The sequence below is a fragment of the Suillus subaureus genome, assembly GCF_016647635.1.
Source record: "Suillus subaureus strain MN1 chromosome Unknown BJ212scaffold_57, whole genome shotgun sequence".
In the NCBI taxonomy this organism is placed as follows: Eukaryota; Fungi; Basidiomycota; class Agaricomycetes; order Boletales; family Suillaceae; genus Suillus; species Suillus subaureus.
The window spans coordinates 140897-164121 of record NW_024538613.1 but is presented as its reverse complement, the minus strand read 5'-3'; the positions used below and the strand labels follow the sequence as shown (position 1 = coordinate 164121).

Below are 23225 nucleotides of genomic sequence, written 5' to 3'. Positions count from 1 at the left end.
CATGTTGTCTTACAATGCATGAGGACCATCTGCAACCTTATTGGTGGGCTCCTCATTGATGTTGTCGTCACCCTCTTCCGACTCATCACTATACATCATGCGATATGTATGATTCTGAGTCCGCTTAGATCCTCATTTGACAGGGAGTGGTTTGACAGGACCATCTCGAAGTCTCTTGGCACATTGAACTGTTCCTGCAGGAGCAAGTGGCTCATCATTTGAAGACAATACAGTCAGTAGTGACAAGGGACCACCCTTTGTGGGAGATAAGTCAGGAGCTGCCAATGGCACAGTTGGTTGGACCTTCTCCTTGCCCTTCACCTTTGCACATTTCTTCCCCACATTGAGCTCCACTTCATCCTCTGCAGATGGTGCTCACCTCTTTGATTTTCGAGGTAGCCTGCTAGCTGCCACCTTCCTCTTTTTCCTGTGAGCTGCATCTTCAAATTCTGTTTCAGGGATTATCTTGGGAGGCTCAGTGTTAGACTCGGAGGTTAGAAATTTGATTGTGGCAGCTGGCAAAGGCCAAGGAACCACTACAAATGGGTGTGTGGGAGGAGGTTTTGACAGTAGATGTTCAGCTGTATCAGCCTGTGATTCCTGTTGCTGAGAAGTCAAGGGCATTTTGTGGGTGTCTCCGGTCTTCTTGGCTTTGGTGGTTGCAGCACTGATCTTCATCCAAGAAGGCCCGTTATAATCTGTATGATGGTTGGCGAACATCTGTCTTGCACCAGAATGAAAGTAGTCGGAAGGAGGTGCTTCACCAGTGATTATGGGGAATTCTGATGCAATGAGCACAGCTAAAATATTGAATTAATGAAAGTGTTGTTGCAGCACCAACGACTTTGAACATACCTCATGACGTTTTCAGTACCTTAGCCACATACATTGTTCCTGCCTTCAGAGCCTCTACAAGTATAAGGACTTCCTTCTGGGTCAGCCCTCTGATACCCTTGCTCTTTGAGTTGACATTGTGGTATTCCCCAGGTAAGAGACATTTGTGTGCTGGATATCCCTTAATGCAAAAGTTTTTGTTTGTGAGTGCACTGGGCATCATGATCCATGGGAAGTTTTTGAAAGATATGAACTTTCCATCCAGATTATCTAGTGTAGCCATTTAGTCAAACACAGTATAAAGAACATCCAAAAAAAAGACTAACTGACTTGTCAGCTGAGTTCCTGCTTGAGCCACTTGAGCGAATCCTCTCAACCCCTGCTAAGTTGATTCTCGGAGGTGTCATCCTTGAAGGATGACACAGCATCTACATCACATATGTTGTCTTTGGCCTCCTTGAATGCATCCTCAACCACTGATAGTGATGTTTCATTGCTGTTGAAAGTGATCAACATGCGAAGTGAGTAGAGTGATGCTGACTGAGACCTACAATACAGTAAGCAACAAAACTGTTGCAATGTTTGTATGAGATTGATTACTCTGGCTATATCATTACAGGGATGGCAGCTATGCAAATGTGGATGAGAGCAATATTGTAGCCCTACATCCAGGCTACAATAATTGTACTACACTGGAGATGTGAAAACATTTCCTTAAAAGGATATAAGCAATTTACTACATGGTATGCATTGCAATGGTTTTGTTGCTGATATTTTTAAACATCAAAATCCTATCAATAGACATCAGTTATGTTATTTAGTATGTCTTATAATGTTATGTGACGTGTAAAATGGTCAATGTGATATAAACAAAGCCAAATGGTGAACTTTCTCAACATTCATCATCATGAAAGCCCTCTCTGCTGACAAAACCAACCAAATCCTTTTTTACCTTGATTTTAACCAATCTACAAGGGAGATCTCACATGCTACTAGTGTACACCATAGTACCATTATCAGAATTCACTCAGAACTTCATTCTGACCTTCAAAAGTCCTCTGGTGGTTGTCCTTCTGTCCTTTCCTCTCCCAATATTCAGCATGCTATTTGGACAATCAGTACAGACAAGGCTAAAAATGTCACTCAAGTCACAAGAGCACTTCAGGATATCAAGAACCAGCCTATGTCCTCTCAAACAACCCATCATTACTTGATGAAATCTGGTATGAAGCTTGTAGTGAAGCAAATACACCCTCTTATCTCCTGCTAGCATGATACTCAGGCCCTCTCCTGTCCTTTTCCAAGCCTATTGCCTTTCATCTGGCCCCAAATAATTGATTTTGGTTTCATATGACCATATGACTCTTTTCAAGTCATCTATTATCCAGTGCTGGTGACTGATAGCAAAGTATAGTCTTACTCTCCTATGACACTTGGATAGGAGAGGGTGTATTTGCTTCACTACAAGCTTCATACCAGATTTCATCAAGTAATGATGGGTTGTTTGAGAGGACATAGGCTGGTTCTTGATATCCTGAAGTGCTCTTGTGACTTGAGTGACATTTTTAGCCTTGTCTGTACTGATTGTCCAAATAGCATGCTGAATATTGGGAGAGGAAAGGACAGAAGGACAACCACCAGAGGACTTTTGAAGGTCAGAATGAAGTTCTGAGTGAATTCTGATAATGGTACTATGGTGTACACTAGTAGCATGTGAGATCTCCCTTGTAGATTGGTTAAAATCAAGGTAAAAAAGGATTTGGTTGGTTTTGTCAGCAGAGAGGGCTTTCATGATGATGAATGTTGAGAAAGTTCACCATTTGGCTTTGTTTATATCACATTGACCATTTTACACGTCACATAACATTATAAGACATACTAAATAACATAACTGATGTCTATTGATAGGATTTTGATGTTTAAAAATATCAGCAACAAAACCATTGCAATGCATACCATGTAGTAAATTGCTTATATCCTTTTAAGGAAATGTTTTCACATCTCCAGTGTAGTACAATTATTGTAGCCTGGATGTAGGGCTACAATATTGCTCTCATCCACATTTGCATAGCTGCCATCCCTGTAATGATATAGCCAGAGTAATCAATCTCATACAAACATTGCAACAGTTTTGTTGCTTACTGTACATGAGCTTTCAGGTGTCCAATGATGGTATTGTGGTTGGCACAGCAGTGCATCTCAAAGAACTGATAGAATCATTTAATAAACATGAGTTCAAGTTTGCTGGCAGCGACTTACCCCTGCAGCAGCTGGCATTGTATGTACATGACCTAGAGAGGTGTCCTGGTTGACTATGTTGCCACACAATACAATAGCTGACTCAAAACCAAATCTCATTGTAGTGGAATCGAGCTAAGGTCAATGTTAGCTAGCTCTCAATCCTCACAATGAGATGCCATACCAAGCTTGCCACTCATCTATAGAGCTTCTGGAAGGACTGAAGATGCTGATTGAGAGTTGAAGCAGCACCTATGTAATGCACTTTGCTATATGCACTGAGAATATCCTGGTAGTCATTGGGGAATGCCTCCTTGAATTTTTCATAGCAGAGTCTTCACACAGCCATACCTGGATGATAAGTCAGACAACGACAGACTACATATCTATGTTTACTTACCTGGTGTGCCATGAACCTCTACATTTGCAATCTCTTTTCCTTTACCTTTATCATTCTCCAATCCTCCTGTGGTGAGCCGTGCAAGCTCTCAATCCTTGTACTCCTTGAAGTAGTTTGCATATACATTCCAATAGTTGATGCTGTGAACCTCTTGTCCATGACTCTTCAGGTATGTGTTGATCACTTGATTGGTCAGCATCATGGTAGACTTAGATAAATCATTGAACATGCGATCAATCAGCGCAAACCCTTCTTTGAGCTTGTTGTTGGTCTCTGATGACCTCCGTCTGGTCAATGATTCCTGTGAACTAGACTCATGATCAATGAGGTTTGCATTCTCTTCTGGGAACCACTCTCAAGTGTGGGCATTGGAGGGGTAGTAGCTTAAGTCCAATTGTTGACTAGACACCCTGGTAAATGTGTTACTGCCTAGGGTGCCATGCAGAGCCGTATTGTCAATATCCTTCAATGGTGTTGGAGGGATGAGATTGAGGGGAGGCAGAGGGTTGGCCCACTGCGTCTCATTCTGACCACTGGCTGCAGTCATTCCCATGACTGGGTCTGAGAGCAGCATAGAGGGAAATGAGTCGTCTATCATAAAATTAAAGTTGTGTGTGGTATCATGACCTGGCCATGGAGGCTGTGTGCTTGAATGAGCATAAAAAAGGTCATTGAGGTGCGCAGGGTGTTGTGAAGGAGGATCACCCAGAAAGGGTAAGGACTGGTGGCTCAGTGGGAGTGATGTGGTATCACTACTCACAGGACTAGCAGAAAAGGGAGAGGTCTGATGGCTGTTTGGAAGCAGAAGTGGGAGCGATGATGAGTTGCTGCTTGCACCACTGCCACCTGGCAAGGGAGAGGAGTGGCGACTATTCACATGTGGGAGTGTGAGCGAAGATGTATCACTACTCACGGTGACACCATGACCATCAGTAAGAGAGGTCAGGGGGGAAGCAGACTGTGCAGGTTGAGGGGAAGGTACTGTATGTGCTTGGCAACAAATATTGGCCTCCCTTGCAATACTGACATTGCGTGAGGTTGCCTTGATGTTAGTTCTAAGTCTCGTTGGGGTGAGTTCAGGAAGAGGCGATAGATGTCAATGGCCACCACCAAACTGCTTGTGAATAAAATCATCACTAGGTACTACAGAATACAAGTCCATGTAGCTGGGAGGGGGGGAGTATATTGTGGCACCAAATTGGTCTGCCATTTGTTGGGTCATATCTGTGGCTGGGTCAACAACACAATTTTTTTGAGTATTTAAGAATCACCTTTTTGTAGAAGAAGGATGTACAGTTAACACTGATATGAATGATGAGGACTTGTTTATTCACAAACAATCTATCAGAGCAATCCCGTCAGTATGATTCAGAGAGAAATTGAAGAACATGATGACAGAGGACACTCACAAAGTCTAGAAGGATAGATTCTGAGAGGGGGGGAAAAGGGGGTATGGGCAGATGGTGATCCATCTAGGGAGACCCTTCAGAGAGGGAAGAGAATATTGTCACTGAGAGGTAGCAGGACATCAAAGGCAAATAGAAAACGTACCAAGGCCCTATACTTATAGAAAATTTCATCCTCTGGTGAATTGGTGTGCCTCCAGACATATCCCAACAGTGCACATAATGCCACGGAACACACTAAACAAATTTAAACAAAAGTGATGAGATGCAACCCAAGATACTGGACCTCATAGAATGTAGAGCCTTGAGAGGGTATGGTGTGTTTACTGAGGCTTGCTTGAATACCGAGAGGCACTGGATATGTTATGAGAGTAAATGAGAGCCAATGAAATTGAAGATACAGATCACACTCACCATAAAACATGAACGTGCAAATAAGTTCTGTGCACAAACCTCCCACAACAGTCCTCAATGATTGCAGTAACACACCCCATCCCATTGGTACCAAAATCTAAGCAATTTCATCATGTTGAACCCATGTAACAAGTTTGTCTGGTTAGCTGGCATCATTACAATACAAACCTCGTGTGTATTTTGTGTTCAATTTGACTGACACCACTATTTTCCCAACTATGGGATGCAAAGCCAAGTACTTTACTTTAGCAGACAAACTGGCAGCACAACGTCAACAGCAGGCATCATACACTCAGACAGAATGGTGAGTTACTTATAATTGTAAGCCTGGTATTCACTCATTCATGTTGCAGAGTGAAAATGGCTCAACAAGCTCAGAACACTCATGCATATGCCAAGTGCCATGGTCAATGCGGATGACAGACAGCACCCAAGAACAAGCCACAGCCTCTTGAAACAACTCTGCTCACATTTGCAACTCTCACTCTACTGAATTCCTATCTATTTCACCAATCCCTCACTGGTTTGGACTTGATCAACAAGTCTGACCTCTCACAATGGGACAAGCTCCCTCCCTACAAATATGCACCTCCACCACAGACACCAGATGAAGAGCAATTCACTCAGAACCTTCTAGATGTGATGCACAGACATCAGTTGCATCAGTTAAGGGAGTCTTGCACTCATTGTGCAGTCATGTTTAACGCAGAAGATATTGCTGGTATTCTCAAGGAGATTCAAGAGGCATGAAAGACATTGATCGATGGCTGGATTGAACTTGATGCACACATCACGACCTTGCAGGAATGCATGAGGGAGAAGGTCATGGCTAAATGTTTTCAGCAGTGGCAAGTGAGGAAGATCTTGAACTATCAAGAGGAAGAGGATTTGTTAGCTAGTGGGGAGAATCCATATGTGTAGATAGAAGTGTTGAATTTATTGTGACATTTTCTATTCCACAGCTGGTAAAGAAAGAGTGAGACTGCAGAGATAACAATGCAGACAATGTATATCATCCTCCTGCTGTCTTAATAACCGAGGGTCTTATATAAATGCGTGTAAAATGTAATGACACCACAATTACACTAGGATAAGACTTCTTGCCAGTCCTTGATTAACACGGTCTATGACTTTTCTTCTTTCATGGTAGATAACATGTGAGTTCTTGGGAGGCTCACTAAACCAATCTATGTGATTAACTTAGCCAGAGCTTTTGTATTATATCCCAACTTATAAACTTGTCTAGGATAAACCATCTAGACACTGGAACATGGTTCCTTATTAAGATAATCCTCTGTAGAGACTACAGTCTCAAATATGAATACATTGACCAAAGACTGGTTGGTCAAATAGGCACAAAGTGGTGAGAAACTGGTCTCACAAATGAACAGATTGACCAAAGTTTATGTTGGTTAATATTAGAAAACTAGGTGAGAAGCGGGTCTCACAAATGAACAGATTGACCAAAGCTCATGTTGGTCAATATCAGAAAACTAGGTGAGAAGCTGGTCTCACAAATGAACAGATTGACCAAAGCTCGTATTGGTCAATATCAGAAACTAGGTGAGAAGCTGGTTTCAAATAAACTAAGTTTCTATCATAAGAAACTTATGTAATCTCAAGGGAATGTCTTTTCCCTGCACTTGGTACTTCAAAGGGGCTTTCTTTGTAAGCAACAATCTTCACAGTGAGTAGCTCAAACTGAGATTCAAATGATTGCAAGTGGGAGATCCTATTTTTTTGGGGGAGAATGGGTCCTCCTTATATACATTTTGTGTGGGAATATTGTGTAAGTAAAAAAGCGGAGCAATGTCATCAGAAGTGGAGCAGAACATTCCAGAATATTCCATAGGTGGAGTAATGACATCAGAGGTGAGTCATTGTGGAGCAGAACATTCCAGAACAAATGACATCATCATGACATCATCATGACATCATAACTTTCAACAGAATACTTGCAGGAGTATCTGTGGAGCCATATGACATCATTATGACATCATACCCTGTAGGTACAATTTTGTGAAGTATCTGATGGGTCAGAGCATCCTAATAGAAAAATAAATCAAGGAAATACTAGAGAAAACAACTCAGAAATAATAATACAATAACAAGACACAAAACACAGGCTTTTTAGATAGGTTTTTGTTAGGCTTTGAACTTTTCTCTATGGTTTTCTCTAGCCAAAGTGAATAAGCCAAAGGCAAGGCAATACCTTAACCTTCTTGCTTCACAATATCAACTAGGTCATTGTGTGATTCCCATCTCACAAATGACTTTTCTTCAAGATATAATAAATTCATGAATCACAGAGGGGAAACTGAACTATATGACCAAGGTTTGAAACCAAGGTATGGGTTGACTAGCCTGATGCCTAAGCTAACAGACTTTGTCTTTTAGGGGGGCTACCTAGTAGTCATGTCCATGCATGATTCCCAAATCATGCAGGACACCACAAGCCCATAACATGCTGCCTGCGAAGTACTGCAGTGAGCATCACTAGAACCCAAAGACCACAGTCATAACTGTTGTTTTGGAGACACTGGGTCTACAATGAATGATGTCAGAGTGGTCAATATCTGTGAAATGTAGAACTCACATTGAGAGGTTGAGCAACCCATCCCAAGAGGTCAGTCAGAATGTGATGGCCGTGTTTATTGGCCATGGCAAACAACCGAGCAATTAATCTCATGATGTCCTTCTTCATCATCAGTAAGACACTTGGTCACATGAAGATGAGCTTACTTTGACATTGGTTTTCCAAGGTTTTTTTCAGCAAGGCTATCAAAAAGGTGTAATTTCTTATTGAAGACATGAATCACACAAATTACCCAATGTCCAATTGAGTCAGAGGGCTGGTGTATTGGAAGGACCCATACGTCCTTCTCCCAGTAATGTGTCCATGAAATATTCCGCCAAATGATATCATCAGGGGCATTGTAATGGATGCATGGGAGGTCATGGGTAGAGAATATTGCACAAGAGAGGGCTGGGGATTTTAGTTCAGAGTAGAGCAGGGCAGCACAGCTGTTAATACACACATCATTGAGACACACTGTCAGAGAGCAGAGCAATTTGATATCTTTTGGATTGAATATTTGATGCAGGAATCCATCATGCAGAGGTCGGATACGTGTGACGAGTGTGTTGGGGACATTATTGTCCTGCTCTTGAACTGGGACACGAAGATCGTCAACTAGTAAAACTTAGTGAGGGGCATTGTTAAGAACCATGCTCAAAGGAGAGAGAGACTGACTCAGAGGGGCTTGGCCTCAGCTCGTACACTGTGCCCCTTACCTGAGTATGTGCCCTTCATTTCAAAGGAAGTCTGATGATGGTCTGATGAAGTCCAGAGGACTTCTGGAGGCTGGCTACTCTGGTGGAGTGTTAAAGGACTTCCAGAGGAGCATGGGAAATGTCCAGAGGAGTGCGGGAGAGTTCTGGAGGAACACAGGAAGTGTTCAGGAGAGTTCCCACTGCAAGGTAATACTTCTACAGGAAACAGGATGGAAGGATAGGAGGTCCAAAGGTCTGGAGGACAGGAGGGCAGGATGTCTGAAGGTACAGAGGGCAGGAGGATAGGACATCCAAGGGTTAGGAGGATGAAACATCTGAAGGACAGGATGCCTGGAGGTATGAGGGACAGGAGGTCCAGAGGTACAGAAGACAGGAGGTCCAGAGGTCTGGAAGGAATAGGGGCTACATTGGACAAAGTCTGATGTAGAAGCAAACAGAGGTAGACTACCCTAAGGTAGAGTTGGAGAGAACAGGGATTGGACCTAAGTCCAGAAAGAGGGTAAGTGCTGGAAGGGCAAAGCTCTGGCCTAGGGAATCAATCCCTAGGCCTGATGAGTAGGACAGACTTAGGTGAACCAAAGTCCAAGAGAGGATTGGGCAAGTCTAAGTTGGCGAGGACAGATCTAAGATGATATTCAGACTGAGGAACCACAGGAGTATCTACAGGGGTTATATACTGGACAATATCTGAGGGGATCAGTAAGCAAAGGAGCAAGGCTATGTATGAGCATGTGGAAACACATTAGTAAGTAAGACGGAACATAAGTAAATGAACTCAGAGATGAAGACTTGTACAAGGATCAATCAGCAAGACAGAAACAGAGATAACTGAGAACCAGAAAGGTGGAGATGCCTAAATGGGGATAGGCACAGGATCTCAGACAGAGGGTGGGAATGGTCCGGAGATCTGGGGATCTGGAAGGCAGGGCGGAAACAGGACTGAGATATGTGAGGTAGTGGATGTAGTCCGGAATCCAAGAGGAGGTAAAGTCCAGATGTCTTGCTGGATGGAATGTGCATAGGGTGGACAGGATAGGGGATCCAGGAATGAGTTGGATATGGGGTCCGGAAATAGGTCTGGAAAGCGTGGGAATATGATGGGATCTATGTCTGGCATATGGGATATGACAGGCATCAGTGTTATGATATTGAATTTTAAGTTAATTAACATACCTTAGGAAGCTCCCACACGATGGTGGCTTTAATGTCATAGCCTATGTCAGTTGACTCACTGTCATTGTCCATTAACATGCCCATCTGTCGCTCAAGAACATCAGTGAGTGTGGCTTGTTCCAAGCCAATCTGTGGTGGATCATTAAGGTCAGCAGACACCAGCTCATCTTCACCATCAAGATTGGGTATGGTGAGCCTTGTGGTATGGATCCAATGAAGGGCAGTGCTCTGAGAGCCTCCTGAGAGGGTAGCCGCAATGTCTACAGCTTCCTTAACCTGGGTAGCGAACCATAATGAGGATGCAAGCAAGTTGCTCCAGCATGATTGAAGCTGAAGGAAGTCAGACCAGCACTGTTCCAGGGTGGCTGTAAAAGGCTCACCTGGAACCCCATTAGAAAAGAAGACTGGAGTTGAATGAATTTACCTACATTCTGGGATGCAAAGAGCAAACTTGAGTGCTGCAAGCTCTTCCCCAAAAAAATGACACAGATTATCAGCTTCGGTGCCAAGGTGCACCTGTTCTTCCCTGCATTGATCACATTTAAGAAGAGTGCAGATGCAATCTCTAACGTCCATATCATCCAACCACCATGGGACCTCCCCAATAGATGGAGTGATCCACATGTCCTCCATGAGTGTAGGACCGGCACGGAGTTCAGTAAGCTTTGTGGGGAGGGGAGTAGGTAAAGGAATTGTGCAAGATGGATCATAGAGCGAATCTAATTGTTTGCAGTACAAATTGAATTTGCTTATAGCTGTCATCAGGGTGGGTTGGTGCTTAGCAATAGCCTTCCATGTCTGTTGATGCAGTTTCATTCCTGAGAGATATTAACAATCAAATAGAATGAGAAGGGGGATGGACATGTTACCTAATGCTTGTTGAGCACCGCCAACAGCCTGATCTAACTTGTCCCACTTGAAGAAGCTGGCAATGGCACATTTGCAAATATTAATTTTGAGGTCCTGTGCCATCAACAGGATGCGAACAAAATCAAGGTCAATTCCCTTAAGCTCTGGAAACTTATTGTGGATGTTGAGAGACAAATAGAGCACTTCAACTTTGTCCATCAAGTGATCATGACCTCTCTCAAGGCTCTCTAGAGCCTTGAGAGTGTTGTCAGAGTGACTCTTTCGCGAGCATGACCCTCATAGCCTGCAGTGCTCAGTTTGAAATATTGAGATCAGCTTGTAGACCTAGCACTGTGTCAAGTTCTTTCCTCAAATGAGCAGGGGCATCTTAAAGAACAGTTTGATGAGTGGCTATATGTGTAGTGTGAATGTACTTACATGCTCAAATCGAAAGCTGAGATTCCCATTGATGCAACCATTGGGACTTCAACTCCTTGATGGGTATTTCACATCAGTCCAGAATGTCTTGTACAGTTGACCCTTGATTGTTGACACTGTGTTTCAGATGTTGCTTAATCCAGTTGCTGAGGTCCCTGCACATCTCTAAGCCTATCGCAGCTGCCTGGTGATCAATCAGTCATATACAATGATGACACTAGAAGGCACCCAAAGATCAGTAGGTTAATAACAGAATGAAAAATATTCTCACCGATGAGGATCTCTTGACACTGATCAACTGAACAAACCATGACCAAAGTCTTTCAGTTCCTTCTCTGTCTGACAACCCAAGTCTGATGCAGATGTGTGGATTATATACCAGTTGACATGCCCATTTGTGTCCATATGCATGCATTGCCATTGTGGCAAATCGGAGGCGGCTTGTTATATCTTCTGGAAGGATTTCATACTAACCTCCAATAAGCACAGGGAAACAAATAAAGACTGATGAATCTACCTTTGAAAGTGACCGCACAAGAACACACCCAATGTCATATAAGGCAACAATGGTCACCTGAGGGGGCAGCAATGAAAATAAGTGTTGGAGAAGAGCAACAGAATATTTCTGTTGCTCGCTGGGTGAATCTATGTTAGCAAAAAACAAAGGAATGTTGTGGTGACATATAAGAGCCATAACCCCCATATCATCAAAACTGTCCATAGCAGCCTTCTGCTTTTTCCCATTGGCAGCCTCATAAGCATTTTCGCATAAATTGATGGCTTCATCGGGTACAACAAGCTTATGTGCCTTAGGAGGACACTTACATTAGGAATCTATCTGGTGGCCAACTTGATCAATGAAATCCTTGGGGAGAAAGTATGTTGGGTCATAGAATGGTGGACAGTTGCCTGTGGAGTGCCGATGGCGGTGGTGGAAATTTCCATCCGTCACGATATGTATACAGTGGCTCAAAAAACTGTCCACATGTTTTTGCATTTTTTACTATTTACAATATTGTGTGAGAATACATAAAGACCTTAGTGACATGCTGATACCATATTGTAGTGCTGCTTCAGGGCTTTGGATTGAGCACCACATCGTGAGAATCAGAGGAGATATGGTGGAGATACAAGGCTTACAAAATCATGACTCATGTGGACAGTTTTTTGAGCACATATTAAAACTATATAAATCATCATTTATGACACCATAACAATCATGCCACCATTAAATAAATTATAAAGTGGTGTCATTATGTCATTTTAAAACCATATCTAACTATACAAACCAAAAATTTCCATATGTCATGGTTATATTCACCATGAAAGCCACCCCCCCTGCTCAAAGGGATAATATCCTCTCTCTTTCCTATTCTGGCCTCTCTGCTTGTCAAATTTCCTCAGAACTGGAGTATCCAAGTCCACTGTGGCCAAGTTCATCAAAGAAAGTTACACAGACAAGGAAAACTTCTGTGAAGGGTGTCCATCCAAGCTCACCTCTACTGATAGGAGGGCTATTATTCAACGTATCACTACAGGAAAGGCTGATAATGCTGTCCAGGTCACCTATTACATCAATTCCACCATCACATTCCCTGTCTCTTCACGCACTGTGAGAAACATTCTCAAGACAGCTCATCTCAGGTCAGTAACAAGGAAGAAAAGGCTTTCCTCTCTATCACACATAAACAGAGATGACTAACCTTTGCCTTAGCCATCAGAATTGGATTACATGAACTGGAAGCATGTTATATGATCATATAAGACCACAATAAATAGGATTGGGTCAGATGGCAAGGTATATATGTGAAACAAGAAGGGTGCTAGTCCTCTCTGCATATGTGTGATAGAGAGGAGAGCCTTTTCTTCCTTGTTACTGACCTGAGATGAGCTGTCTTGAGAATGTTTCTCACAGTGCGTGAAGAGACAGGGAATGTGATGGTGGAATTGATGTAATAGGTGACCTGGACAGCATTATCAGCCTTTCCTGTAGTGATACGTTGAATAATAGCCCTCCTATCAGTAGAGGTGAGCTTGGATGGACACCCTTCACAGAAGTTTTCCTTGTCTGTGTAACTTTCTTTGATGAACTTGGCCACAGTGGACTTGGATACTCCAGTTCTGAGGAAATTTGACAAGCAGAGAGGCCAGAATAGGAAAGAGAGAGGATATTATCCCTTTGAGCAGGGGGGGTGGCTTTCATGGTGAATATAACCATGACATATGGAAATTTTTGGTTTGTATAGTTAGATATGGTTTTAAAATGACATAATGACACCACTTTATAATTTATTTAATGGTGGCATGATTGTTATGGTGTCATAAATGATGATTTATATAGTTTTAATATGTGCTCAAAAAACTGTCCACATGAGTCATGATTTTGTAAGCCTTGTATCTCCACCATATCTCCTCTGATTCTCACGATGTGGTGCTCAATCCAAAGCCCTGAAGCAGCACTACAATATGGTATCAGCATGTCACTAAGGTCTTTATGTATTCTCACACAATATTGTAAATAGTAAAAAATGCAAAAACATGTGGACAGTTTTTTGAGCCACTGTATCACCACCATTGTCAGTAGATTTGCCATACAATACACCACCAAAACATGCAGGGCACCACTGGACAAGAAGGGGCAAACATTGATTCCAGTATAAGATGGTTGGGGAAGGGGCCTGCTCTGGAGGTTGCTGTCCATCAGATAATATCTTGGGAGCTGGCAAGAACACTTTGAACTCTGCAACATGATCCCAACACCGCTGGAGAAGTGACTTGAGTTGGCATTCAACCTCAATCTGCAAGATGTCAAACCATTGCACTGTGTAGCCAAGCCTGCAATGAAAAGGTTCACAAATCAATTCACCCTTTAGAGCAAAATGTTATTAGTGTTCAATAGCACAATGGTAGAACGTACTTTTTTGTCTGTCATTTGGAATCCTCAGTGGGAATAATATGTCTTGAGAGCAGGCACAAGTGCATTGATTGCATCGCAAGTGTTAAGGTCATACTCAAGGGATAACTGAATCTGAAGGGCTTCAGCCTCAGCTCGTGCACTGTGCCCCTTACCTGAGTATTGCCCCTTATTTCAGGAAGGCAAGACTAACACATCCAGAAGGTTGGACAAGTAGCATAGCAGATCTGGATGACTTCTGGATGAGGGATAAGTATCATAGGGCTAATCCGGATGAGTCCAGACTAGAAACTAATGGTAATGGACTGTCAGAGACAGAGGTGGATATGGATAGACTATAGGAATCAATCCTAAGTCTCAGAGGGTGACAAGAGTAGAGATACTCAAGTCTGGAGGACAGGAATGAGTAGAACTAAGATGATATTCAAACTGAGGTACTACAGAGAGTTACAGGAGGTTATATACTATAGGTATCTAACAGAATGATCAATCAGCAGAGTCTGAGGCTACATATGAAGCATATGGATGGTCTATTGGTAAGTAGAAATGGATCACAAATAATGAAATGGAAATGAAGCATAGGTAACAGATCAGGGGGCAGGACAAATATACAGATAATCAAAATACCAGAGTTAGGGGATTACTGAAAAGAGACGAGCACTGGTTATGGATTTGGATGAATTGTGGACCAGACTGGATGAGTGGACAGATTGGATGACAAGATGTTGGAGGGAGATAAGATGTGAATAGGATCTGAGATGAGATAAGGATCGGATCTGAGATCTGGATATGTGGATATGACAGCAAGAGCGCTCGAAGAGCGTCCAGTAAAATGACAATAAGTTGAGGGAAACTGCCATATGAGGCTGGGATGGTGAGGTAGGGAACAAGCCGTGGTGGATGAGGACTTGGGGAAGTGAGGAGCAGTCACAGCTCAACATCAACAGATGTGAATCCTATTGACATTTATACATCATTGCTAGTGTGTGATTGAGGACTTACAGTCAAAAAACAAACAAATCAAAGTTGTTTGTTTCCCTGTGCATTTGAGAGTGGTGCACACAGATGTGACTTCATTGACTCTTTCCAAGGGTTGGACCTGTGTCTGTGCAGTATATTGAACTTGGGGCTGAATGAGGGTTGGGATGAGCACTAACCAGCTATGGTATAGTGTGTCAGTCGATTTGTTGGGTGAAACACGATGTCTGGACAGTGGCTATTTGTGAAACAAGTCAGGTTCTACTACCTCAGGCACAAACATCTCCACATCATCTAAGTGAGTGATAGGATTGTCTGTGGGAAGAGGCGGTTCATTTGTTGTGCTCTTCATATCCAAGGTTGGTGAGTGTGATGCTTGATGACATTCAGGGTTCATCAACTGGTCCATCTGAGCAAGAAGGCAGCACCATTTGGCCTCTGCACCAGGTATCTCAATCAACACTTGACTTTTCTTCTTGTTGTGAGCTTTATATGGGCTGATAAAATGGCGACCAAGACCAGAGGATACAACTTCGAACTTGTGAGAAGGATGCACCCTGCCTGGCATTGATGGTGATGAAGGCATCGTTGTAGTACTAAAGAAACCACTGTAGAGTGGACCTAACATAATATGAAGTGAATGCAATGAGGCTCCTGAGAGCCAGTGGTGGGGGGTGAGGCTACCTGCAGGAGAGCACGAGGCTATTATGGGTGGCACCAGAGCCACTGGAAGTGGTAAAGGATGATATCTATTAATAGATGGTAGAGAGGTCAGGTCTCATAGATAACTTTCCCATAACATAGAAACCGGGTCTCTGAGACCCTTTATTACTACCAAGAAGTACTGCCTGAGGTGACTGGCAGCTCGAGTGGACAGAACTGTGTACTTCACAGATGAACTGTTACAAGATACTTCTGGAGATTACTTCATCCCAGAACATTTTTTCTATGCCTCTCCACCTGTAGACTTAGATGATGACAATGGTGAATCCCACAAGAATTCAGTTACAAAGCCCTTATATGTGCTTGGTCAGGTGGTCAAACAAACAGAGGTATGTCATCATTGTGCACCTACTATGATGTATATGTTCTAACTGCACTACTAGGCTGGATTTATCATTAATGAGGAACAAGAGATCATACCTGCTGTGATGATCAGACCAGCGCTAGGCGCATATGATCAATAGCACGGTTTTTCTCACCTTCAGAAAAAGGAGATAAAGCACGGATCATATAATCCATATATATCAACCCATCTGCTCTTACTCTGGTCTGGTCCTAGGAATCCATCCTCCCATGTCCTATCCATGTCCACCTATCTCCACTGGTGTGTTATTTTCCCAAATGTCATTGCTAAACAAGCTGCAGGTCTTATTACATGACTACTCACGTTCTGCAGCACATGATGTTTTACTACCTATAGACTCATTGCATGCTCGCTAACCATGCTACAATTCTCACCTATGCATTCTGGACACTCACGTGCTACAATATAAATGACCGCAGTACATACAATGGAGTAGTTTTTCTTCCCCCAGAACCAGTCCCACAGGAGAGTGATTCCCGCACTATTCGTAGACCTTGCACTATCCATCTATTTTGTTCCTTCCTGACAATCCTGCACGATTTGACCATTCTGAAGTCCATACCACTAGGATCTTACCCTTAAGCTCAGCAAGAATACTCAACCTGCGACCAGTAGTTTAGTGCTATTCTTCACTCACGCTATATCCCTTGCAACCAGCCGCTCCATAGAGCATGATTGATTTTTGCCTGCACTCCCAGTTGATTCCTTGGTATAGGAATTCAGAGGTATACCTATGGCCAGCATTCAAGTTTCTTAGGCCAATATAGATTTTAACCCCTTTGCTCACTTACTTCCCTCGCGCATAATTGAAGGAAGTGCTTCAATAGCAGTCTTCTCAGGCTGATCAATTAAACTTGCGCCTCTTAGGATAAGTAGTGCTAGTTGCTAACAGCCTAGTACCTATTACTTCTTCACACCACATCTGCTTTCATGCAGTCCTTTGAAGACATTGCTGCGACTTGGGGTGAACTCAATTGTGGCCTTACTGGTACGTTTTACATTTACTTGTCTCAGTAACTGCAAGATTAACATGAGATAAACAGCCTTGTCAACTAAATATGCAATGCTTTCACCAAATCCACTGTGTGCAAAGGCAAATGGTCACATGGTATATATGGTCCCCCTTATCATCTTCATGGACAACATTTCCAGCAACATATCAAAACAATGGAACAAACACCACGCAATCTACATGTCAAATGTGAACCTCCCACATGAAATGCTAGAGAAAGAGTTTTTTGTGTGCTTTGTTATGTCCTCACCACATGCTGCTCCCATGGAGCTTATGCGGGCAATGAAACAGTCCATTTGGTTCATTATTTTATTCACTTGCTCAGATTGAAGCTCTAACTAGATTTACAGTAATGCAGCTACATCTGGGGTCGCTGCATGGGATTGCAAAGACAACGAAGAAGTGTTATTGATCCCATGTGGGCTTTTCATTGCTGGTGACAACCTGATGCAAGCAGAAGAATGTAGTCATGCAGGATTGAACTGCAACTACTTCTGCCAGATGTGCGACATTGGTGGAACAAAGGAGTACAAAGCATCTAAGGATGGCTATAGCAGCTTGTTTGCAGTAAGAACATAGTTTGATTGTATTTCAACTACTGATGATGTGATTCAGTCAGGCAATCTTCAAACACCAGAAGGCACTGCTGCGAACATCTGGGAACAGTTTGAGATGGCGCTGAAGCCTGGTGCTACTGAGAAAATCAAGAATTTGATATCAATGACAGGTGTTTGTGATACAGCCTCGAATTCCATTATGAACACTCTTGTAGAACTTGGAAAGAAGCTTTGAAAACATACAGTTGGCACTCAAGCAAAGTCCAAAGCTGAAGTCACAGCTGCACTGGAGAGAGAATTTGAAGAGCTTCTACAAGGTGACAAGCTTGAAGACACCCTCAACCCATTATTGGGAATGAATGGTCAGTTTTTTTCTGAGTCATTGGCATCTTGTTCACGTTTTTGCTAGGGCTCAACATGCACATGGATACACCAATAGAAATACTGCACACTGTGCTACTTGGCATTGTGAAGTATTTTTGGGGACAAACTGTATTTTTACTCGACAAAGCAAAGCTTATGGACATTTTTCAAACCTGTCTCCAGTCTGTTGACACAGATGGACTGAATGCTCCATGCTTGAATGCAGGATACATCTGTCATTACAAGGGTAGTCTGATTGGAAAGCACTTCAAGAGCCTGTCGCAGGTGATGCTATTCATAATCTACGACCTCGTCCCTTCAACAGTCCTCAATGCTTGGACAGTAATGGGCAAACTCATTGTACTCATCTGGCACACGAAGATTCTGAATACCGAAGCCTATCTTGTAGGTTAATTCATGTGTATTTGAAGTTGTAGTTCTTATCCTCTGCATCTTCTAGGCAAACCTATCTCAGACAATTGAAGACTTTCTTAATGTCACAGCACAGTGTTCCCCCAGCATCATCATCAGCAAACTGAAATTCCACTTCTTGATCCACCTCTCAGCATACATTCATCAGTTTGGACCCACAATTATATTTTCAACCAAACACTATGAATCATTCAATCACATTTTCCATTTGATGTGTATATACAGCAACTGTCAAGCTCCAAGCTGTGACAGCTGCAGGATATTTGCTCATCAAGATATTGTCAAACATATTGCTACAGGTGGATTTTGGTATGACTCCAAGACCTCAAAATGGGTTTGAGGAAGTCAAGAGGTTCTTGGATATATATACAATCACCCAGAACAAGTGCAATTGCTTGGATTGTCGCACCTTGTTTGTAGCCCTCCTGTACCTGGCAAATCAAGTGTATTGTGCCTTGCTTTATCTTTGCTAATGATTTACATAGGTTCCAGAAAGGCTGAATCTGCTATTGGCACCAACAGAAAAACAACCAGAAAGGGTGCAGTGGCCTGGAAGAACACTCGTTGTGCAAAGATCTTGAAGACTGCAAAGCCCGGCACTAGTTATTTTCACAGAAAATCGCTTGTAGCAAGCAAGGGCAATGTTGTGCATTTAAACAGTCATGTTGGCTTCTGTCAAGTGACAAATGGGCAGGTGAATGATTTCTGATCATGTTCACGACTGTTAATTCACAAGATATCACTAGATGGCAATTGGACAGATTCTGGAGATTCTGATGTCATCTGATGATCGCAACAATGTGTCACACATTGTGCTGCAGCTTTTTGCATTTGCCCATACACTACATCCCTCCGTTCATCTCCCATGTCTCAACCTTTTGGATGACAAGGTGGTCGTAACAGCGGCAGTAGGTCATTCTACAAATGCACAAGCTATACTGACTACTGTCACACAGGATATCAAGTGTGTGATCAATCTCCAGCACAATTGTATTGATTCACAGTGCACAGACACCCTCCAGATGGCCATGTGTCAAGAACAGATTGAGACTTTGCAAATGATACCTACCATCCACCATAAGTCCACTCCAAATTATTTTCTCAATGCCTACTCCATTCATAACTACAGTTATATCCATCTTATCATTCCAGAGATGCTTCATGAAACACCACTAAGAGTTACTAACATCACAGAAGTTTGGGCAACCACTGTACAGCACATGAAGGAGAAGAAGGCTTCGAAGAAAGCTGGTGACACATTGCAAGAAGCTGAAAGAACAGAAAATGATATCCAGGGCCCCTTGATGCCAGCACCTGCATTTGATAAACCTCCTGCCAGACCAAAGACTGCTGCAAAGCCAAAAGCTAAGGCAGGCACTGGCTCCAGCACACGAGGAAGGAAGGCCACAGCATCATCTTGTGCTGGCCAAGCCATTGCTGGATCCTCTGGACTTGAGGCACCATCCACTCAGCAAAATCCCCTGGTACAATCCACTTCTTTGGTCCAACACACTCAGGGCCAATTTATACTGCCAACAAATGCATTCCCTCCACTGCAATCCTTCCACCCCTCTATACCCCATTTGCACCATCTGCTACAATTGCACTTTCCTCCAGCACAGCCATACCTTTCTGCACCTCAACCATACCCTCAAATGCACTACCCTTATCCACTGCCACCAGCTCCATATATTCACTCAAGTTATTGCCAAAGTACAGACATGCATCCTGCCAATGTATGGTCGGTTCCCACAGCCTCAGGCTCAAACTTTCATATGATGCCACCTCACGAACTGCAGTTCCAAAGTCTCCCAAACCCCTACTTTCAGCTGCCTGGCTATGGTTAGAGATGACAAGGACTGAAGAATAAGGATAAGTTATTGTCTTGAAAGTCAAGCTCCCCCATCTTATTGCTTATGCACTTCACTGCACAAAACTCCATTCATCTATAATCTATACCACTTTTCTAGCAAAGCTCCCCCACTTTATTGCTTATGCTCTTCACTGCACAAAACTCCAATCTTCCATGCTCATATCCTAACTCATGGGCAAAGTGTGCCATCAAGAAAAGTACTACTTGTATACTCAATTCACACTCTCCTTTGTTTCCAAGTGCTCCATGCTTTCATTGTGCTCAGCTCCCTGGATTTCAACCCTCCCTTGCACACCCTCAAAGTTATGAAGTTACATTATGATTAACTTCAACCAAATTTTCAGGGTGCTGAGACATTCATTCACCATCACTCATGCAACACCAGGCAGAATTCACTGCATTTTCCTCATCAATGATCTCTCATTATCCTGTGCATCCTCATGGTTCCAAACCTCCAGCTGGTACACAGAACAGAGGTTTGGGGGGTGGTAGTAGTTCTCTGCTAACACCAGACATTAATTTGTTGAGGTCTCGAGGAATGAGCGCCTCAACGTCAGGCAGGCTTCGAGTTGCTTCTTCTGCATGCAGCTCTGGAGCAGTGGGAGATATTGGTCAAGCATGATCACCACTCAGCACCTTCGAAAAACTCACTCAAGGGGCCTATTAGTGCTGGTGTATGTCACCAAAGGACATACTCTGATGCTGGCTTGGGCGATCCCACTGTGCTGACACCCTCATGTGCAAAATGACTCAAAACATATGCGAAGAAAGTGGCTGAGGAGAATGATGTGAGTTGCTTTGCTTGACGTGCATACTCTTTTTGATTTTAATTTTTTAGACCAGTGGAATATATTATATGCTCATTGATCTAAAAGTATGCATGATGAAAATGGACTCAACTCAAAAGGCTGCTATGCTTGCTGATGTCAAAGAGTTGTTAAACTTGAAGGACTTCAAGGTATTTTAAATTTCTACACTACAAGTCGCCAGGCTAATTTAATGTTATGCAGTCTGGCCTCCAAAATCGTCTGACTGCATGTCTCCTGTCACCCAACCTGACTGCATATAAGACAGATGCACTCCAAAACATCTCAGTAACCTCCTTTGATATCAACTATCTCATGAGACTGACACTGTGACAGACCTTTATTAAGGACAACAGCAGCATCTTCAAGGTTCCTTTGTCACTATTCGAGGATGTAGAGCTCAGTGCAATATTCACAACAATCATTAGTGATCTTCTTTCATCAATCTGAGGCAGCATGAAGTCCAAGGTATGCACCTAAGTACTTTGTGCTGAAAAATTCTCAAATTATCACTCAGTTGCTCTCATCTATCCAAAAACACCTGAGCATAATGGACACATCAAAATCACTTGCTCATGGCTGTATAGAGGTTGATGCCACTCATTGGAATAGGATCGCTTTTTTGGTATGTTTTCGTTATATCAGATATTATAGGATGATCACATTCAACATTAGCAGCGCTGCTTGCATGTCTTCATGACTGGTATCGGTGACCACAGAAATCTTTCGCTGAAGGCTCTCTACTCAAACTCACTCATACCATCTCTCCACTTGGCTGTCCATGCTAGAATCAGACCAAAGCTTGGCATTGACATCAACAGCATTGAGCGCAAGTTGTATGGTGATGAGGCGGATCATGATGGTATACCACTGGATAGCACATTGGTGACTGATGAACATGGGGAAACCCAAGGTACATGTGCTACAGGTGACAATGGTGATTCCACTGGGACTGACAACTTGGATGAGCACTTGGGTGGGAATGGTGATGCAGACCAGGACTATGAGCTTGAAGATAACAAAGGCATCAATACCACCATGTTAAACAGCCAGCCACTTCACCCAGATGACTCCAGCTTTGGGGACAATGGCAGGCCTGTTATTTTCAGCACAGGGAAATTTTGGGACTTTGTCAATATTTCACTTGAAAATGTTCACAAAATTGCCAAGGAGGAGGCCATGGCTGATCAGAGTGGAAATACAGGATACAAAACCGCATTTCGGCAGTAGGTGTTTTATTATCATACCTTGCAAATGGTTACTCATTATTACCAAGATTCCTGGTGGAATATTTCCAGCAGGACCTTGCTGAATTTCCCAGCAACATGGTTATTCCTAAACTTCTCACAAGCAACACCCCTCAGTGGCAGACCACCATCCAGAATAAGCTTCTGTGGAACAAGGATCAGTGATTCTGTCACCACTACTTGTTCACCTATCTGTGCACATATACATACATACCACACTTGTTTCCACCTACTAATCACATCTGTATCCAATTCGTCATAATGGAATGTTTTTCGTGGCCTGCTTCATTTGCTTGGATGTTCAGCATGATGGCGATAGCACAAATAAAAATATGCATAATTGATAGCAGTAATAATTGCTTGCAAGGTCAGGATGATGCACACAATGTTGAGCAGACATCACAGACACCTGCGACTCTATGTATGTCTGATACCAGGGAGAGCTATGTACAACCTATGTGACAGGTCTGGTTGCCAGGGTATCCCTGGCACCTCTGATACCTCTTTTGGTGGCTGTAAGCAGGTCTCTTGGTCTCTTCACTCCCATACTTCCTTGCATATATATCATATTGCTCAGTAAGAGGTGCCGAGAACACCATTGGACCGGGGCTGTTATTAGGTCAGCTACGGGGTATCACTTTTAAACCTGTGAGGTTTTCGGCAGTTGGCGGTGTAGAACCAGCCAAATTGATCATGATCTCCAACTGAATGTAATTTGAGGAAATCTCTGCCATGCAGAGCTTAATCGAGTGACTTGTAACTTTCATACACTTGGTCCTTGGATGCTCAGCCTTATAACTGATCAGATGCCGTATGATAATTGGTGAGTAGAAAATCCTGAGGAGCCATGTTCTAGTAGCTGTGGTGGTGAGGACTTGCACTGTGTACATTTATTTAGGGTAGAAACCTG

The 23225-nt window shown here is 42.9% G+C and overlaps 7 protein-coding genes across 7 annotated transcripts; 4 read left to right on the top strand and 3 right to left on the bottom strand.

Annotated features, from left to right (window-relative positions):
- Positions 1–3827: 3827 nt before the first annotated feature.
- BJ212DRAFT_1486659 (uncharacterized protein) lies at positions 3828–4694 on the bottom strand (the record flags this gene model as incomplete). The annotated part of the gene is made up of 2 exons (XM_041341146.1): positions 3828–4527; positions 4588–4694. The coding sequence occupies 2 exons, from the start codon at positions 4692–4694 to the stop codon at positions 3828–3830; spliced, it is 807 nt and encodes a 268-aa protein (XP_041187019.1).
- Positions 4695–9390: 4696 nt separating this feature from the next.
- On the bottom strand, positions 9391–10827 carry BJ212DRAFT_1486658 (uncharacterized protein; the record flags this gene model as incomplete). The annotated part of the gene is made up of 4 exons (XM_041341145.1): positions 9391–9690; positions 9760–10139; positions 10188–10577; positions 10629–10827. 4 exons carry the CDS (start codon positions 10825–10827, stop codon positions 9391–9393), a joined length of 1269 nt encoding a protein of 422 aa, XP_041187018.1.
- A 4112-nt stretch (positions 10828–14939) lies between these two features.
- BJ212DRAFT_1284255 (uncharacterized protein) lies at positions 14940–15164 on the bottom strand (the record flags this gene model as incomplete). Its single annotated transcript, XM_041331807.1, has 1 exon — positions 14940–15164. A coding segment is annotated over one exon (225 nt), but the record flags the coding sequence as incomplete, so codon positions are not given.
- Positions 15165–17130: 1966 nt separating this feature from the next.
- On the top strand, positions 17131–18371 carry BJ212DRAFT_1449747 (uncharacterized protein; the record flags this gene model as incomplete). The annotated part of the gene is made up of 5 exons (XM_041338743.1): positions 17131–17336; positions 17388–17604; positions 17653–17764; positions 17840–17956; positions 18004–18371. 5 exons carry the CDS (start codon positions 17131–17133, stop codon positions 18369–18371), a joined length of 1020 nt encoding a protein of 339 aa, XP_041187016.1.
- A 112-nt stretch (positions 18372–18483) lies between these two features.
- BJ212DRAFT_1223256 (uncharacterized protein) lies at positions 18484–18714 on the top strand (the record flags this gene model as incomplete). Its single annotated transcript, XM_041329415.1, has 1 exon — positions 18484–18714. A coding segment is annotated over one exon (231 nt), but the record flags the coding sequence as incomplete, so codon positions are not given.
- Positions 18715–19354: 640 nt separating this feature from the next.
- On the top strand, positions 19355–19588 carry BJ212DRAFT_1199793 (uncharacterized protein; the record flags this gene model as incomplete). Its single annotated transcript, XM_041329055.1, has 1 exon — positions 19355–19588. A coding segment is annotated over one exon (234 nt), but the record flags the coding sequence as incomplete, so codon positions are not given.
- A 1997-nt stretch (positions 19589–21585) lies between these two features.
- Positions 21586–22298, top strand: BJ212DRAFT_1284262 (uncharacterized protein; the record flags this gene model as incomplete). Its single annotated transcript, XM_041331808.1, has 2 exons — positions 21586–21693; positions 21804–22298. Coding segments are annotated over 2 exons (603 nt in total), but the record flags the coding sequence as incomplete, so codon positions are not given.
- Positions 22299–23225: the final 927 nt, after the last annotated feature.